Source organism: Erythranthe guttata, chromosome 14 (genome assembly GCF_056151865.1).
Source record: "Erythranthe guttata isolate IM_541 chromosome 14, IM_541, whole genome shotgun sequence".
NCBI lineage: Eukaryota > Viridiplantae > Streptophyta > Magnoliopsida > Lamiales > Phrymaceae > Erythranthe > Erythranthe guttata.
In genome coordinates, this window is record NC_142546.1 from 23,582,501 (window position 1) to 23,597,484 (window position 14,984).

Genomic DNA, 14,984 nt, shown 5'->3' on the forward strand with positions numbered 1-14,984 from the left:
CTCATCCTGCAAATTCAACAAAGCTTCATCCAAAACCCCATCGAATCTCATCGAATCCACCTCAGCCTCCGAAACAGCCTTAAGCGTGATTAGCGTCTCCCTAAGACGCTCCATCCTGTAATAATCGGTCGCTTTAGTCCTGCTCAAGAACTCGACAACTTCTAGAAGCTTCTGGATCGCCGGCCCGGTCTCGTCGCCGATCCGGTTGATCGACTCGTTCAACTCGTTCATGCAGTCCACGTACTCGATGAGCTTCTTCAGCCTTTTATTAGGGTTTTTCTTCTCCGAAAGAAGTTTCGAGGCTATTTTGAGAAGCTTCCATTGGAGGGTTTCGGCGAGTTCGAAACCTTCTAGAAGGGATAGGGCCGGGGATATTGCGCGGTTTATTCTTGTGTCCAGAGCTTTTGTTGCTATCGACAGAGATTGTAGTGGCGCTATTCTTTTCGAGGATGCGTTTAAGCTCTCTTCGATGGCGTCGAACTTTTCGTCCATCTTTTCGTATTGCGCGTCGATTTTGAGGGAGGTTTTCATGAGGGTTTTGAGATTGGAGTATGATGTTTGTAGGTTGATGAGAGTTGCGACGTCGTTTTGATCGATTTTGAGGTCCATTGATTGAATTGTTTTGTGTGTGTTTCTTGGAGGTGTGGTAGTGTGTGTATTTGTGTGTTGTGGAAGAAGTTGGCTGAAGAACAAATGGCATTGAGGAATTGGAAAGGACAAATTTTGTATACGGAGAATCCCAAGTCTAGTGATTAAATAATTAAATTGATCGGCCAAATAGTGTTATTTAAACCTGGACGATTTTACCCCTACCCCTAATGAACTGATTCAAGGACAGTTTGGCCATTTAATATATATAACTATATATGTGTATTTTCGTAGTCAACGTCAATTTTCTAGCTTGATTCATAAGCTACCCAACTCGAGTGATCCCGCGTATCACTTATTATTTTAGTACGCTTTTATATATCTTTCGATATATTTGCCATTTTTTACAAAATTATTAACCTCGTAAATGGATATACAAATAGAGGTACCAAAGGGAGAGAGACACTCGTCTACAATCTTTATTTATTTATTTTTTATTCTTTTTTTACTCGTCTAGGCATTTGGTTTTCGTCCCTTTCGGTCCAGACTCCAGCCGGTATCGTTAGTTGGTGGATTTGATGAATTTACCAACATCTCAAGTCAACTAAGGACTATCTATGCAATTAAAACTATGAAAATAGATTCTTTAAAAGGTAGATTTTTCTTTTAAAGTGGAGATTGACTATACACATGCTAGTCAACATTATTATTTTGACCCAAGCAGATTAACGAAATTCACTGTAAACTCTATAAATTTAAATCTCTATGAATTAATTAGAGCTAGTAAAACTTTATTTAAACAAAATTATTAATTTATCAATATTCAACTGTATATTAAATTACTAAATTACTGTAATTTGATTTATTTCCTGTCCACAGTTTCCGAATGCCTTTCCAGCATTCAGTTACAACTCACATTTTCAATACTACACATTATTTAAAAATAATTATAATTAAAAACTCATAATCCATAAAACAATTTCGTAAAATAAAATATAAAATTTCAATAATATCTATAATTGCAAATTCTTACACACAGAAAAAAAAAAAAAAAAAAAGCTGCACAGATAATGCAGGCAATACACTATCCAATCAGAATTGAGGACGATGATAATCCGTACGCCTGCGTATCTATATAAGAAAAACAATATACAAACCTATAATACTTATATGATCACAACACTTGATTAATAATATAATTAATTAAATCTATGATCTAACCTAGAAATTGTTAATTCGATTGTACATTTTTTTTTATAATTTACAGGTTCGTATATAAATATTATTTCAATTGTCGGAATTAGCAGATTCCGATATTGATTCATCGTCAACAATGTGAAACCTCCACAAGAACTGATAATCCTTAGCCTCACACGCTAATCTCACCCCCACGCAAGAAGCTTCCACGCATTTGTTCTTCCCTTCACTCTCCCACACTATCTTCACCCGGCACGTGAACCCACGCGCCGAGAGCTGCAGATCCGTGTCCACAAACTGCAGCGACACCTCCCCGCCGATTCTCCTCCACGCGCCGCCGGGGACACTATTCCCGGCGGCGCAGTCCAGCCACCCGCATTCCGGCTGCCCCACCATCTCCCTGTACGCCGAGTTGGCTAACCTCACCTTGTTTTTCGAATCGGAGACGATGGCCGGGGTTGCTTCCGCCTCCGCCAGCTCCTCCACCTCCTCCGCTCCCTTCACCGTTGTTTGACTTTCGATACCGCCGGAGATGCTCTTCACGATTATGCTTGACCCCACCGGCCGGACCGGCCGCGGCGAGATGATGACGTTGGGCTTCACCGGCTCAGACAATAAATCCAGTTCTTCTGGGCCTTGATTCAAATCTATCTCTTTCTCTTTCCCCTTGTTGGTAACAGTACCAGGGCGGCGTGCGGGGCATACGAGCGGCATCGCCACCGACTCCGCCAGGGTTGTGACGGCGGTGTCGAGGCCGCAGTTGAGCGGAACAAGAGAGAACTGACCCATCTGCCCATTTGCCGCCGCCGCGGCGGCGTGACTGAACCCATGCATGGCCAGGTTTTTCGCCGGAGAACCGGTAATCACACCCTGGTAGGGTGAGGCGAGCCCCTGTAGACAAGTCCTCGCTCTCTTGACAGACGGCGGCGAGAAAGCAGCCGCCCGGCCGCGCTTCCGCGTCCTCGTCGGACGCGCCTGGAGGTGGGCCCACACGTTCCTCAGATAAGGAGACTTCCGTATACCACTCGGCACGGCGGAGCTATCGTTCTCCGCCGCGGAGCCTGTCGCCGGAGACTCTGGCTTCGGGGCAATCGGCCGGTACCTGGACATGATTTCAGCAGTTCTCGCCGTGGCGTAGGGGTTGATTGTCTGAATCATTTTCGAAAAAAATAAAAAAAAGAAAAATTAAAATTCTCTAATTTTATTTTCTCTGACAAATCACCAATTTTTTTAATTTTTTCCGGTGGGGGTGAAGAATTTTGGGTGTGAAGAGGTGAGGAAAAATGTGGTGAGAAGGGTGTAATTTTAAAGAAGGGAAACAGCCAATCAGAGGAAGGCAACATGAAAGAATATGACAATGTAAAATGACACGTGGAAGTGTAGGGTGGGTACGTGTTTAAGGAAGTAAGAGATGTGGACATGTGGGATTTCTACCTGCTTTTATATTCACATGCAAGCTTACACTTCACACTCTCTCTGTGTGTATTTGTGTGTGTTTTTTCACTCCCACCATTTTCCAATTTTTTTTTTCTTTTCCAAAAAATAATTATTAATTTTACAGATATACATTAAATCAGAAAAATTCCAGATATTTTCAATTTTCTAATATTATAATGAACTTAAATTGCAAATATCTCTAATTAAAATGATTTAATTTAATAAAATAATAGAAATATACAACGTATGGGTGATTGGGTGGGGGAATTACCAATCAGGCGGTGGGGGTAATCTGATTTGCAGCAGAGAGAAAAGGGTGACCTTTAGAAAAGTAACGCGTGTGGCGTAAGGGTGCATGCATGGCTACACCTATCAGGGATTTGTTTGGCTATAAATTAATATTTATGTGGTTAAATGTGCATCGCCTATTTTTGGAATTTATCTATAAAGTTTTCCACTTTTCTACTGTTTTGCCCCTCCTTGGATTACTACTGTGCTTTTGTCTCTTCTGTCTTAGGTTCGTGCACCACTACTTACTTACTAACTAGGGTTTTCAATTTTTTAGCCCAATTAAAGGAAATCAATTTCGGCCCAAGTATTATACATTTGGGCTTTTTATTTTATTTTATTTTCATACAGTAACGGTCCATGTATATATATATATATATACTGTTAAAAATAAAATATAAGTAACTAAACACGAAACGAGCTTGATGAAATAGCTAAACATCGCCTGCACCTACGTACGATTCGAATATGTAGTAGTAAACGATGAAATGGCGATCAAAATTTTCCCATGGCTACTAACCGAAATTGGTGTCTTGATTGGTAAAAGTTTAGAATCAACAGTCTGAGAAAGTGGGAAAATATAAACGAACAAATTCTAATGACGTCGAGACGTTTGTGATGTCATCATCCAGAACCTTACATCATCATCGTTGTCACAAGCTTTCTTGAAAAAGAGCTACGTCGTATTTCAGTAAATCAAATACCAGAAATTCAGCTAACATTTCAATGAACAGCAAGACAAGGTGTGGGTCGGAGTTATCGCCAAAATTGACAATGCACAAGCCACACCATTGTCACGTAAGAAACTCTTAAATCCTAGTAAGCCGACTTCATCGGAACAATTCTTTACGCAAAAAAGAAAAAAAAAATGATTAATGAAAGGCGAAGATGAAATCATTTCATCTTTGCCTCAGTGAACAAAACGTGGCGGCCCACACGAGGGTCGTACTTACGGAACTCGAGTTTAATGTTGCTGCTTTGGAGCCTCTTTGTCTTCTTCACCACATAGAAGAAACCTGTCCCAGCAGCTGAAACCAGCCTCACCAACATTGCACCGGCCTTCTTCTTGTCACCCATCTTTTCCTATATATCTAATTACAAAAACAATCAATTTTTCCAAATCCAGAATTAGTAATTAAACACGGGCATAAAAACAGATACTAACACCATAAGCTTCTCAAGCATTGTTCGTATCATAAGAAAAAAAACTCTCGGAAACAATCCCATGGGCGTAATTGTATAAAAAAAAATTCTAGACAAGATCTAATGCCCGACTCCACACATAGTTTGAACATACCGTATGGCAAATGTAGAGATACAATAGTTGTATCTACTATATGGCAGATACAATATCGAATATATGAACCAAAGAACCATAATTTACACGTAAAAACTTGGAAATGATCTGCGAAGAAAAAACGTCGATCATGAAATTCAGGATCAATGGTTCGTGAATCCAGATACAAAACTACCAGTCTACCACTATCCACTAATGCTATTTTCCCCCTAAATATCGAGTCCACAACCGAGAATTTACCAGGTAGTAAGTAATTGAATTCAAGTTGCATAATTCGACCTAATAGAATTGACAAGTTAAATGAGATCAAAAGAAACACAACAAAAAAAAAAAAAAAAAAAAATCCCAAACCATATTCTACAAATCAATTAGTGAGAATTAAGGATTTTACTGATGAACCAAGTTAATTAAACTGTTGAAAGGGTATTAATTCACTAATCTATTTAGCCATACAGTGACAGAGAAATATGATTCAATACAAATTAATTATTTTTTTATTTTGAATCCGCTTATCGATTCATAACACAACAAAAAATGCAGCATAATTAGCCATACACACTGAAAAAATAGGATCAAAAAAACGCAAATGAAGAATGTAAAGCAGTATCAGCAATAACTTGAACTAATTTTGAAATGAGAAAGAAAAGAAAAAAACCCTAGGGCTCGAATTGAAACCCAAGAGCTACATGGAAACGATTTTTTGACTAAAATCAGTTAAAATTCTACAGAAAAAAAAGGGATTTACCTTTGTTTAGATTGATGTTCGAGATGAAAAAGAGAGTTTCCGGTGAAGACGAGGGTAGAGAGAGAAAGGGTTCTGGTTGAAGACAGAGAAAGTTGTGACCTGGATCATATTACTGGGCCTTGCATGATGAATTGGTTCTCACTTTTGGGCCTTGGGCCCTTATAATATGTTGTTAAATTCATACAAATTATATTTGACCCAAGTTCCATAACTCGGTCCAATTATATTTGAGTCGAACTTTATTTTTAGTGAGTCAGACCAAGTTTGAGCTATTTAATTAAACTTGGTTCATTTATTAGTCGAGTTTTTCTAAACACGTTCGCTGCAAAGTTGCAACATAAATTTATATATTGCTCGATATAAGCCAGACATAAACCCGAAGCCCGAATAAATACATGAGCCGAGCTTAAGCTTGTAGTAATAAGGTCCGATGGTATGTAAGTTTGATCCTATATTGATGAGGCTCGATGGTATGTGAGATTGAGCCAACCCAAACTCGACTCACATAGCCCGATTGTCAAATTAAATTAAATTATATAACCAAATCAAATTAAATGTAAATAATCTGATTACAGGACTCCCAAAAGATACAATTCCATGCAAACAAACATCAAAACCAAATTCTTTGTACACATTAATTAATCATAATCAGAAAACAGCAATATCTATCACAATTATGACTAAATTCAAAGAAATAAACCCTCTAGCTACTCCTTAGGAATTTTTTTTTTTTAAAAACCCTCAAATCAATTTCAATAAATGCATGAATATATGATTCATAATTTTGGCTAACAGTTTCAGGTATTAAATTCCAGCTCCAACAACTCTATACATACATATCAAAGGAAATATTTTGTTAATTAGCTCTTTGTACATTCATTTTTCTCTAAAAAAAGAATAAAAAAATGTCTGGTAACAATGGCCATAGTAATCAAAACAACAATGGAAGAGAAGCTAACATGCCGACGGAGGCCGAGCCGCATCCAGTCTTCGAACAGCTTCCCGGCGTTCAATATTGCATCAACAGCCCGCCACCTTGGCGTAAATTTTCACTCGCTAATTCGATTTTTTTTAATTAATTATTATTATCTTTGTTTTCGATTTTATTTAATTAATTAATTAATCAATTATTAAATAAATTTGTGTTTTTTCTTGATGTAGTAGAAACAGTATTTCTGGGGTTTCAGCATTATCTTCTGGCACTTGGTTCTATTGTCTTAATTCCAAGTATGGTAGTTCACCAAATGGGAGGCAGTGATGTAAGCTTGATATATAATTAATTAATCTCTATTTTTATTTATTTATAAATATTAATAATAATATTATTGAGTTACATAATAATTCAACCACCCTTTGTTTTATTGAATTGCAGAAAGACAAGGCTAAGGTAGTACAAACCTTACTATTCGTTTCGGGGCTAAATACGTTACTGCATTCGTTTTTCGGAACAAGGCTGCCGTCTGTAATAGGAGGGTCCTACGCGTTCTTGATTCCCGTAACTTCAATTATTCATTCAAAAAAATACACACTCATACAAAATCCAGAGCAGGTGAATTTAATTAACTGTTATTAATTACATCCGTCTCGTTGTTTCGTTATATTCGTTCGAGAAAAAGTTTAATTTGTCGGAGAACTTTGATTTTTATTTTTTAACCGCAGAGGTTTTTGGAGACGATGAGAGAAATACAAGGTGCTTTAATCCTTACGTCGTGTTTCCAAATGGTCGTTGGTTTTCTTGGTTTGTGGAGAAACATAGTAAGGTCAGTAGTTACGATTTACGAGTGATTTTTTTTTTTTTGCTATATATTATAAATAGCTACACGCAATTTTTCTGCGTCTAACTATTTATTCTTTTGTCTTAGGCTTTTTAGCCCTCTATCGATGGTTCCGTTGATTACTTTCACTGGACTTGGACTATACCACCTTGGATTTCCACTGGTAAAAATTGCATTTTACTCAATTAAATCGTTTCGTAGTCGAATAAATTTCATTTTCGCTTCATACTCAAAAAATATCTTGTAAAAATTGATGTAGATTGCGAAATGCGTTGAAGTTGGGTTACCGCAGCTGATTATCATTATTTTCATCTCACAGGCAAGTTACTGAGTTGACAAGCAAGTTCGTATTTTTACGCTTACGAAAAACAATAAATATTGATTTTTTATTTTTTTATATTTTTTTTTGCAGTATCTTTCAAGATTTATAAAGTTGAAAAGGCCCATATGTGATAGATTTGCACTCTTGTTCTCCGTTGCAATCGTGTGGTTATACGCGGAGATTTTAACTTGGAGTGGCGCTTATAAGAACTCGAAAAATAGTAGTTGTCGAACCGATAGCTCCGGACTCATTAGTGGTGCTTCTTGGTACTTATTATTATCCCACTATATATATTATCTACCATTTTAATTTAAAAAATACGTGTCACATTTTCGTGTATGTAATATACGAATTCAGGTTCTACGTACCGTTTCCATTTCAATGGGGGCCTCCCTCTTTCGGGGCCGGAGGAATTTTTGCAGCGATTGTAGCTTCTTTCGTTGCTTCGGTCGAGGTCTTACACTTTATCCTCTAAATCTAAACTTTGAATATCTCATCTTTTTTATACTAATTTTTTTTTATTTTTTTTTTTGGCAGTCGACTGGTTCGTTTCTTGCAGCAGCAAGATACGGAAGTGCAACACCGGTTCCACCTTCGGTAATTAGCCGTGGAATCGGATGGCTGGTAATTAATAATCAAATTAAACATATTATACACCATTGTTTCTGATCTTCTAAATTAATTATCGAAAATTTAATCCGTTTTGTTTTATGATCGATTTATTGTGTATTTAGGGGGTCGGAACTTTGATCAATGCCCTTTTCGGAAGTGTCACCGGTTCCACTGCAATAGTGTAAGAATCAATGTTCAAATAATCCATCTACATATATTTATAAAACATCTTTCTAACCAAGTGTTTTTTTTATTGTAATAATATAGAGAAAATGCAGGTCTATTAGCCTTGACAAAAGCAGGAAGTAGAAGAGTCGTTCAAATATCGTCACTGTTCATGATTTTCTTCTCCGTTTTAGGTATACGCAAATAGAAATCCAACACTAGCATTAATTCTGCATTGTGTTTCGGAAAAAACCGAAGAAAAAAATTAAAATCGAATGATTTGACTAATTCTTGAAACAGGGAAATTTGGAGCAATTTTTGCTTCAATACCTTCACCAATAATGGCAGCCTCTTATTGCATGTTCTTTGGTTATGTCTGTAAGTATTATTTATTCATTTTACTTGAAAATAATGTTATTATTAACCAATGTTTTGCAATAAAAATTCAATCTTGATGCAGCATCTGCAGGATTGGGATACCTTCAATTCTGCAATTTAAACAGTTTCAGGACAAAGCTTTTATTAGGGCTATCATTTTTCATTGGAATTTCTCTGCCACAATATTTTAGAGATCATTATCTGAATTCAAGAAATGATGATCCAACGCACAACATTCATGCAGGATGGGTACATATATATATACACATATAATATATATTATATATTCACACATTGCACCTTTTTACACTAAAAACTAAGAGTTTGTTGTTTTTTTTTTGGGCATGCAGTTCAATGATATAATGTGTGTTATATTTACGTCGAACGCGACTGTGGCTGCGGTAGTTGCGGTTGTATTGGATTGCACATTGCCGCACGGGACGGACGAGAAAGAGCGTAAAGATAATGGATCTTATTGGTGGGATAAATTTATGCACTATAATAAAGATATTAGGAATGATGAATTCTATAAGTTGCCTGGCCAACTCAATCGATACTTTCCACCTTTCTGAAAATAAAATAAATAAATGTTTCTGTTTGAAGTTTTTTTTTGCTTTGGTGTACAAATTCATATTGAGAAGTTCAAGTTCAGTTGTTTGTTATTTAAAAAACGTTTGCAGATTCTTACGGACAAGTTCGAAGTTAGTTACTTAAAAACGTGTTTAAAAAAGAAAAAGGGTGGAAAATTAAATAAAAAAAATAAAAAAAAATAAAAAGATAACGAAGTTATGCTTTCATTGAGAGTTGAACTCAAGACCTCCCGCTTACTAAACGGGTGCTCTAACCAACTGAGCTATGAAAGCAACTTTGGTAGAAATATATTTAGATAGTATATAAAGCTACCAGTCGAACAAATGAAAGAAATGGAATATAGTGATAAATGCTTTTCTATGTATCTAAGGGCAAGGCCCAGCTGAACTGGGTTTTTTTTTCTGATGCATAAAACGACAACGAATCGTGCATTTTATTATAGGCATTTCTTTTAGCAAGGTATTTTATTTATTTATTTAAATGTGTTTTTTTTTATGTTTGGGAACATTTTAACTCTTCCATTGAATTTATCTAGGCTTTCCACCGATTATTTTATATATATACAAATTTTAATATAATTCTTAATTCGAATTATCTATATATTACTAACAACAACAACAACAATAAATAATAATAATAATAATAATAATAATAATAATAATAATAATAATAATAATAATAATAATAATAATAATAATAATAATAATAATAATAATAATAATAATAATAATAATAATAATAAATAAATAAATAATTGATTGATGAAAGAAGGAGACAAAAATCTGAAGCACATGGTATGGAACAGCACACGTGTGGCGCTTGACTAAACCTATTCTCAAAAGGCCTAATGCTGGTCCACCTGAGTTTTTGACATTTCCTATTTTTTAATCGGTATTTCCAAAACTGACTCAAATGATTTTCCAATAATTACAAGAATAAATAAATAAAGTTTAACCACTTATATATATATTCTTATTATTATTGATAAAGACAGAAAGTGGTGGTCACTCACCCTCCTACAAACGATTTGGCATTTCAAATCCTAAAAGACAATTATTAATAATAATATAACACAAACACAATGATAATAACAATAATTAAAACAATAAAAAATAATCGAATTGGAATTAATTTTGCACATATGTAATTTTCAGAGTTCATAATAAATAGCCTCCATTTCAATTGAAAAACTCAAAATTTATCTTACTCTGTAATGGGCCCACACCCAAAGGCATATTCGTTAAGCTTATGAGATACACAAATCAAGTTCAAATTGACTAAAGATAATAATATAAGCCTAAGTTGATTAATTAAGACCCAAACTGACATGATGTAAACAGTTAGGCCCATGAGAATATATATCGCCAGATAAATACCTAGAAACCTGACATTAAATGTACGCAATACATAACCCCCGAGCAGTCTCTGAATTCTTCTATCATATAAAGTTGACTTGAGCGTCGGAGTATTTTCGACGGAACCAATGCCGGCACCCTAACGACTTTTTTTTATATGCTAAATGGTATCCACACGAAAATCAAGAAGTGTGAGGGAAGAATTGCAAAACGTGACGTAGAATCGTACCACGTCAAGAAGTACGGTAATTGTTAACTATAAATCTGCATAAAATCAAATACACATATATGTATATGTACCTAGTTAGAGATTTTTAACCTCATTTACGATTAACAATCACCTCAAGTGTAGCATCCATCTCCCCGTTTCAAGTTGACATGGTCTTGGTTCAAAACACACACACAACAAAGAATCTCTCTCTCTCTCTCTCTCTCTCTCTCTCTCTCTCTCTCTCTCTCGTATTCATGTGTGTGTATGTGAATGGATGCAAATTGGCTGTCAAGTCCGAGAAAATGAAAGTATCTTTTAGTATGTGTGGTGTGTTTGTGTTAGGTCCACTCATACATTTATTGTTTCAGATGCCTTTGCATTATTGACCAGTTAAACTCTCAAAACTCAAAATTACTCTCTTTTTAATTTTCATATACATATATACATACATACCTTTGATTTGAAATTTCATCTTCCAAATATTATTATTAATTATTATTATTATTCCGTAGCCCAATTAATTAAATTTCATTTTCTAGCCATTTGGTTATATTATGTTGATTTGATTTGCTACACTGTTTTGAGATTTGGACTCTTTGTTTCAGACATTTATGCATAATAATTCATGATCTTTTTTGCATACTTTGATTAGACACAATTGAAAGGACTCCAAATTTTATATTAATTAGAACATTTTCAAATTTTATGGATCAAAACTGAAAAATAAAAATTAAATTTGAAGGGTTGGATTTTGATTAGAGATCATTTTCACTAAAGACCAGTTGATTTTATCCATGAAAACAAAGAGATGATAACACTTTGATGAATAGTATGAGAGATAGGGATTTCTTGACTCCATTGATGTAGACTTACTTACATGCATAATTATTATTTTTCATTTTTATTTAAATTTTTTGACCTTGTAATTTAATCTGCAGAGGGAGGACCATATTGCAAAAAGGCTAAATTAGCTTTCTGTTAAAGCACATACTGCATTACTACATCTTCAACTTTATTTATTAAGAAGCCAATGTCAACTCTATTATCTATATATATATTAATTTACCAATTTTCTTAAAAAGAAAAAAAATATAATAATAATAACTCATGCTAAATCAAGAAAACCAACATTTTCACTGTATTGAAATTTATTTGAAGTGATGAAATTAGTCATTGTGATGTCAATTAATTAATTGACACATAAGATATATTTATATATATTTATAGATGTAAATTATATAAAGGCTAAAAAGGGAATATTTTTTCGAGCTAAAAAGCCTAAATTTAGATGTAAATACACTTTTTTTTTTCTCTAGTGGGAAAATTTAACCACTATAAATGTGGTTGTGGTAATTGAATTATATATATATATATATATATATATATATATATATATATATATATATATATATATATATATATATATATATATATATATATATATATATATAGTGAAATAAAAGTACTAGTGTACACATCATAAATTACCTGTGAATGTTAGAAGAAGCACATGATGGGGCTATTATCAGCTGTCTTCTGCACATTTTTGCCATTCTTATGTTCACAATGGGCCTATCTTGCAATTAATTCATTTTTTTAAATACCATCTATATATATACACCTAAATAAATAAATAAAATTAATTAAATTGTTACATAAATATTGGTTGTTCTTAGTAAAATAATACTAATTTTTAGGTATGCCCTATTGCCTATAAATTATATTCTAATCAAGAAAATAAGACAAATTCTTAATTTCTTACGTGCTTAATGAAAACCTAGCTACCCTTTGCCCCCACCTTTTTTCTTTTTAATAATTTAAAGTCAAAAAAGATTGGTTTTTTATTGGCCAAATTAATTAATCTCAGCTGCTGTAAAAGTTTTGTAGACAACCTCAGCGGTTTATGTTAAGCTGCTGCTATGTGTGAAACTGACCAGAATATAATCAAGCTTTTAATTAATTATGTTTATAATTTTGAAAAGTTTAATATTAATCATAGATTATTACAACGGTTAAAAGAACACATATTTACTTACTACTATCAATTGTCACTGACCACCACAAAAAAAAAAAAAAGGAAATTGACCAAGACAACTGGCAAAAGCTGATTCTTCTGGAAACAGAAATAAAATAATAATAATAATAATATAATATTGAGGTAAAGAAGATAGAGAGGGAAGGACAAAAATATAGTCTAGGATTTGAGTGTGATTTATTTGGTTTCATTCATATACACTTCTTCAGACTTCTCACTATATATATATGTATAATACACACACACACACACACACACACACACACAAGTCATATATATTCAGAGTTCATAAGAAATAATAATCTTGATATATATATAATATATATATATAAAAAAAAAAGATGAATATATCAGGTTCAGAATGTAGCAGTGGATGCGAATCGGGTTGGACAACTTATTTGGATAATCAGCTCTCAAATATTAATGATCCATTTTATAATAATAATAATAATAAAAATAATAATAGCAGCAGCAGCAGAAGCAGATTTTTGGAAGAGAAGGGGACACGTGTCACCAATAATGAAGAAGATGAAGATCTGTCAATGGTGTCTGATGCTTCCTCTGGGCCTCCATATTTTCATGATAAATATGAAAATATAATTTCTGAAGATAATACCAAAAAAATGAAGAAGAATAATATTAGGGTTAAAAGCTGGGAGCAAAGTTTGTGCCTTGATGATACTGCTAGCTCTTCTTTCTTTCATTTCTCACAGGTAAGTTTCCAAGATTTAATTTTTTTTATATATATTTATGTAAATTAATTATTAAAAAATACCCTTTTGGATTATGTAATGAATAATGTGTTTATTATTGAATTTCAGGACAATGTACCTCCTCCTGAGAATGTCTTTTCTGCTGCTGAACATTTTGAGGTATTGTATATATATACTAAAATTCTTTTTACTTTATCTTCTCTAACAATTAAAAGATATCCTTAATTAATTAATTAGTATATTAGTTGTCTGATTTTTTCTGTTAATTAATGGTTAGGGTGAATCCATGACAAACAAGAATATATCTTTCTTCAAGTCTTCAACAAAAGGGAAATCAACAGGTGACTTTTTTACACTTTTTTTTTTTGGTTTTTTAATAAAGGTCTGATTTTTAAGGGTCATTCTGCAATTATCAGGAAGTTTGCTGGGAAGAAAGAAGAAGCAGTGAGGAATTGGGAAACTAAAAGGAGTTCTTTTGTTACATAATTTATCTGCTGCAAATTTGCTCTAAAGAAATTGGATTAATTTCCTCAAGTTTAAAAAAAAAAAGGGAAAATTGTTAAAAAGAAGTTTGTTTGTATCTGGTTTAATCTATTTATTTAATCTTTCTTCATGTTTATTTGTTCCTGTCTATGCTGTGGGGAACAAACCTGATATCATAAATGTAAAAATGTGAATGCCTACAAAAATTTCAAAAGTCTTTTCTTTTTTTTTTTAACTTTAATTTGGTTCCACCATTTTACTCCGTTCGTTTCAAATTAATTTTCTTTTAAGATTTCGAGACGCGTATTAAAAAAAAAAGTTAATTTGAAACGAAAGAAGTACCTAATTCAAACTACGTTACAAATTGGAAAAGAAGGAATCGAGAGATTGGTGAAATCGGAGAAAAGTACACACTCGATTTTTAACCAAAAATCTTCATAAAACAATGGACATAAAAATTAATTGTCTTTCACTCGATTTCGAGACGCGTATTAAAATACGTTACATTGTTCTAAAAATTTAAGCACTATTTTAGCAACATCTCATGACATAGTTGAGGGTATCGTTGTAATTACCAAAAAATGAAGAAAAAATACGTAATTTAACCTTATCTTACGGAGGTTATCGTAATTTGCCCTAGAATCAACAATATGAGAGGGGGTAAAACTGTAAAAGCATAAATAAGGCAAATGATATAATTTAAAAAAAAAAAAAGTGAAAAGCGTGGTTCCACGTAGTATTTGTTTATTTAATTAATTAATTAATTTGACACCAAAAAAATCCAAAAAGGAC

The 14,984-nt window shown here is 33.5% G+C and overlaps 4 protein-coding genes, 1 non-coding gene and 1 pseudogene across 7 annotated transcripts in view; 2 read left to right on the forward strand and 4 right to left on the reverse strand.

Moving 5' to 3' along the window:
* LOC105959276 (exocyst complex component EXO70I) overlaps positions 1–744 on the reverse strand; it is a 3,068-nt gene extending 2,324 nt beyond the window's left edge. Inside the window, exon 1 of the mRNA XM_012983338.2 lies at positions 1–744. This exon is cut by the window's left edge and continues 201 nt beyond it. Within this exon, the coding sequence (XP_012838792.2) occupies positions 1–609 (609 nt within the window). The 5' untranslated portion in view covers positions 610–744.
* Positions 745–1,675: 931 nt separating this feature from the next.
* On the reverse strand, positions 1,676–3,100 carry LOC105958758 (uncharacterized). Its single transcript, XM_012982763.2, has one exon. It carries the CDS (start codon positions 2,941–2,943, stop codon positions 1,876–1,878), a length of 1,068 nt encoding a protein of 355 aa, XP_012838217.2. The 5' UTR covers positions 2,944–3,100; the 3' UTR covers positions 1,676–1,875.
* A 1,071-nt stretch (positions 3,101–4,171) lies between these two features.
* Positions 4,172–5,693, reverse strand: LOC105959275 (uncharacterized; annotated as a pseudogene). Of its 2 annotated transcripts, none has more exons than XR_016029825.1 (2): positions 5,553–5,693; positions 4,172–4,601 (listed from the first exon to the last, which is right to left on the reverse strand). The product of XR_016029825.1 is annotated as an uncharacterized LOC105959275, transcript variant X1 (transcript). The 2 variants fall into 2 exon arrangements; XR_016029826.1 differs by lacking the exon at positions 5,553–5,693 and adding an exon at positions 4,808–4,828.
* A 650-nt stretch (positions 5,694–6,343) lies between these two features.
* LOC105958759 (putative nucleobase-ascorbate transporter 10) lies at positions 6,344–9,744 on the forward strand. The gene is made up of 14 exons (XM_088814556.1): positions 6,344–6,593; positions 6,714–6,811; positions 6,925–7,101; positions 7,212–7,312; positions 7,415–7,490; positions 7,587–7,646; positions 7,740–7,915; positions 8,007–8,103; positions 8,187–8,273; positions 8,384–8,442; positions 8,529–8,620; positions 8,727–8,804; positions 8,887–9,053; positions 9,155–9,744. The coding sequence occupies exons 1-14, from the start codon at positions 6,458–6,460 to the stop codon at positions 9,374–9,376; spliced, it is 1,626 nt and encodes a 541-aa protein (XP_088670682.1). The 5' UTR covers positions 6,344–6,457; the 3' UTR covers positions 9,377–9,744.
* TRNAT-AGU (transfer RNA threonine (anticodon AGU)) lies at positions 9,594–9,667 on the reverse strand. Its single transcript has one exon. It is a non-coding gene; the product is annotated as a tRNA-Thr (tRNA).
* Positions 9,745–13,214: 3,470 nt separating the features above from the next.
* LOC148765482 (protein SOB FIVE-LIKE 5-like) lies at positions 13,215–14,433 on the forward strand. Its single transcript, XM_088814286.1, has 4 exons — positions 13,215–13,709; positions 13,818–13,868; positions 13,987–14,050; positions 14,126–14,433. Exons 1-4 carry the CDS (start codon positions 13,338–13,340, stop codon positions 14,155–14,157), a joined length of 519 nt encoding a protein of 172 aa, XP_088670412.1. The 5' UTR covers positions 13,215–13,337; the 3' UTR covers positions 14,158–14,433.
* The last annotated feature ends 551 nt before the right edge of the window (positions 14,434–14,984 follow it).

Excerpts from the sequence above, each read along its gene's own strand:
- LOC148765482 (XM_088814286.1), top strand. The coding sequence starts at position 13,338 with ATGAATATATCAGGTTCAGAATGTAGCAGTGGATGCGAATCGGGTTGG. Across the intron at positions 13,710-13,817 it reads CTTTCTTTCATTTCTCACAG|GACAATGTACCTCCTCCTGA; the intron begins GTAAGTTTCCAA and ends ATTGAATTTCAG. Across the intron at positions 14,051-14,125 it reads AACAAAAGGGAAATCAACAG|GAAGTTTGCTGGGAAGAAAG; the intron begins GTGACTTTTTTA and ends TGCAATTATCAG.
- LOC105958758 (XM_012982763.2), bottom strand. The coding sequence starts at position 2,943 with ATGATTCAGACAATCAACCCCTACGCCACGGCGAGAACTGCTGAAATC.
- LOC105958759 (XM_088814556.1), top strand. The coding sequence starts at position 6,458 with ATGTCTGGTAACAATGGCCATAGTAATCAAAACAACAATGGAAGAGAA. Across the intron at positions 6,594-6,713 it reads CAACAGCCCGCCACCTTGGC|TAGAAACAGTATTTCTGGGG; the intron begins GTAAATTTTCAC and ends TTCTTGATGTAG. Across the intron at positions 6,812-6,924 it reads ACCAAATGGGAGGCAGTGAT|AAAGACAAGGCTAAGGTAGT; the intron begins GTAAGCTTGATA and ends ATTGAATTGCAG.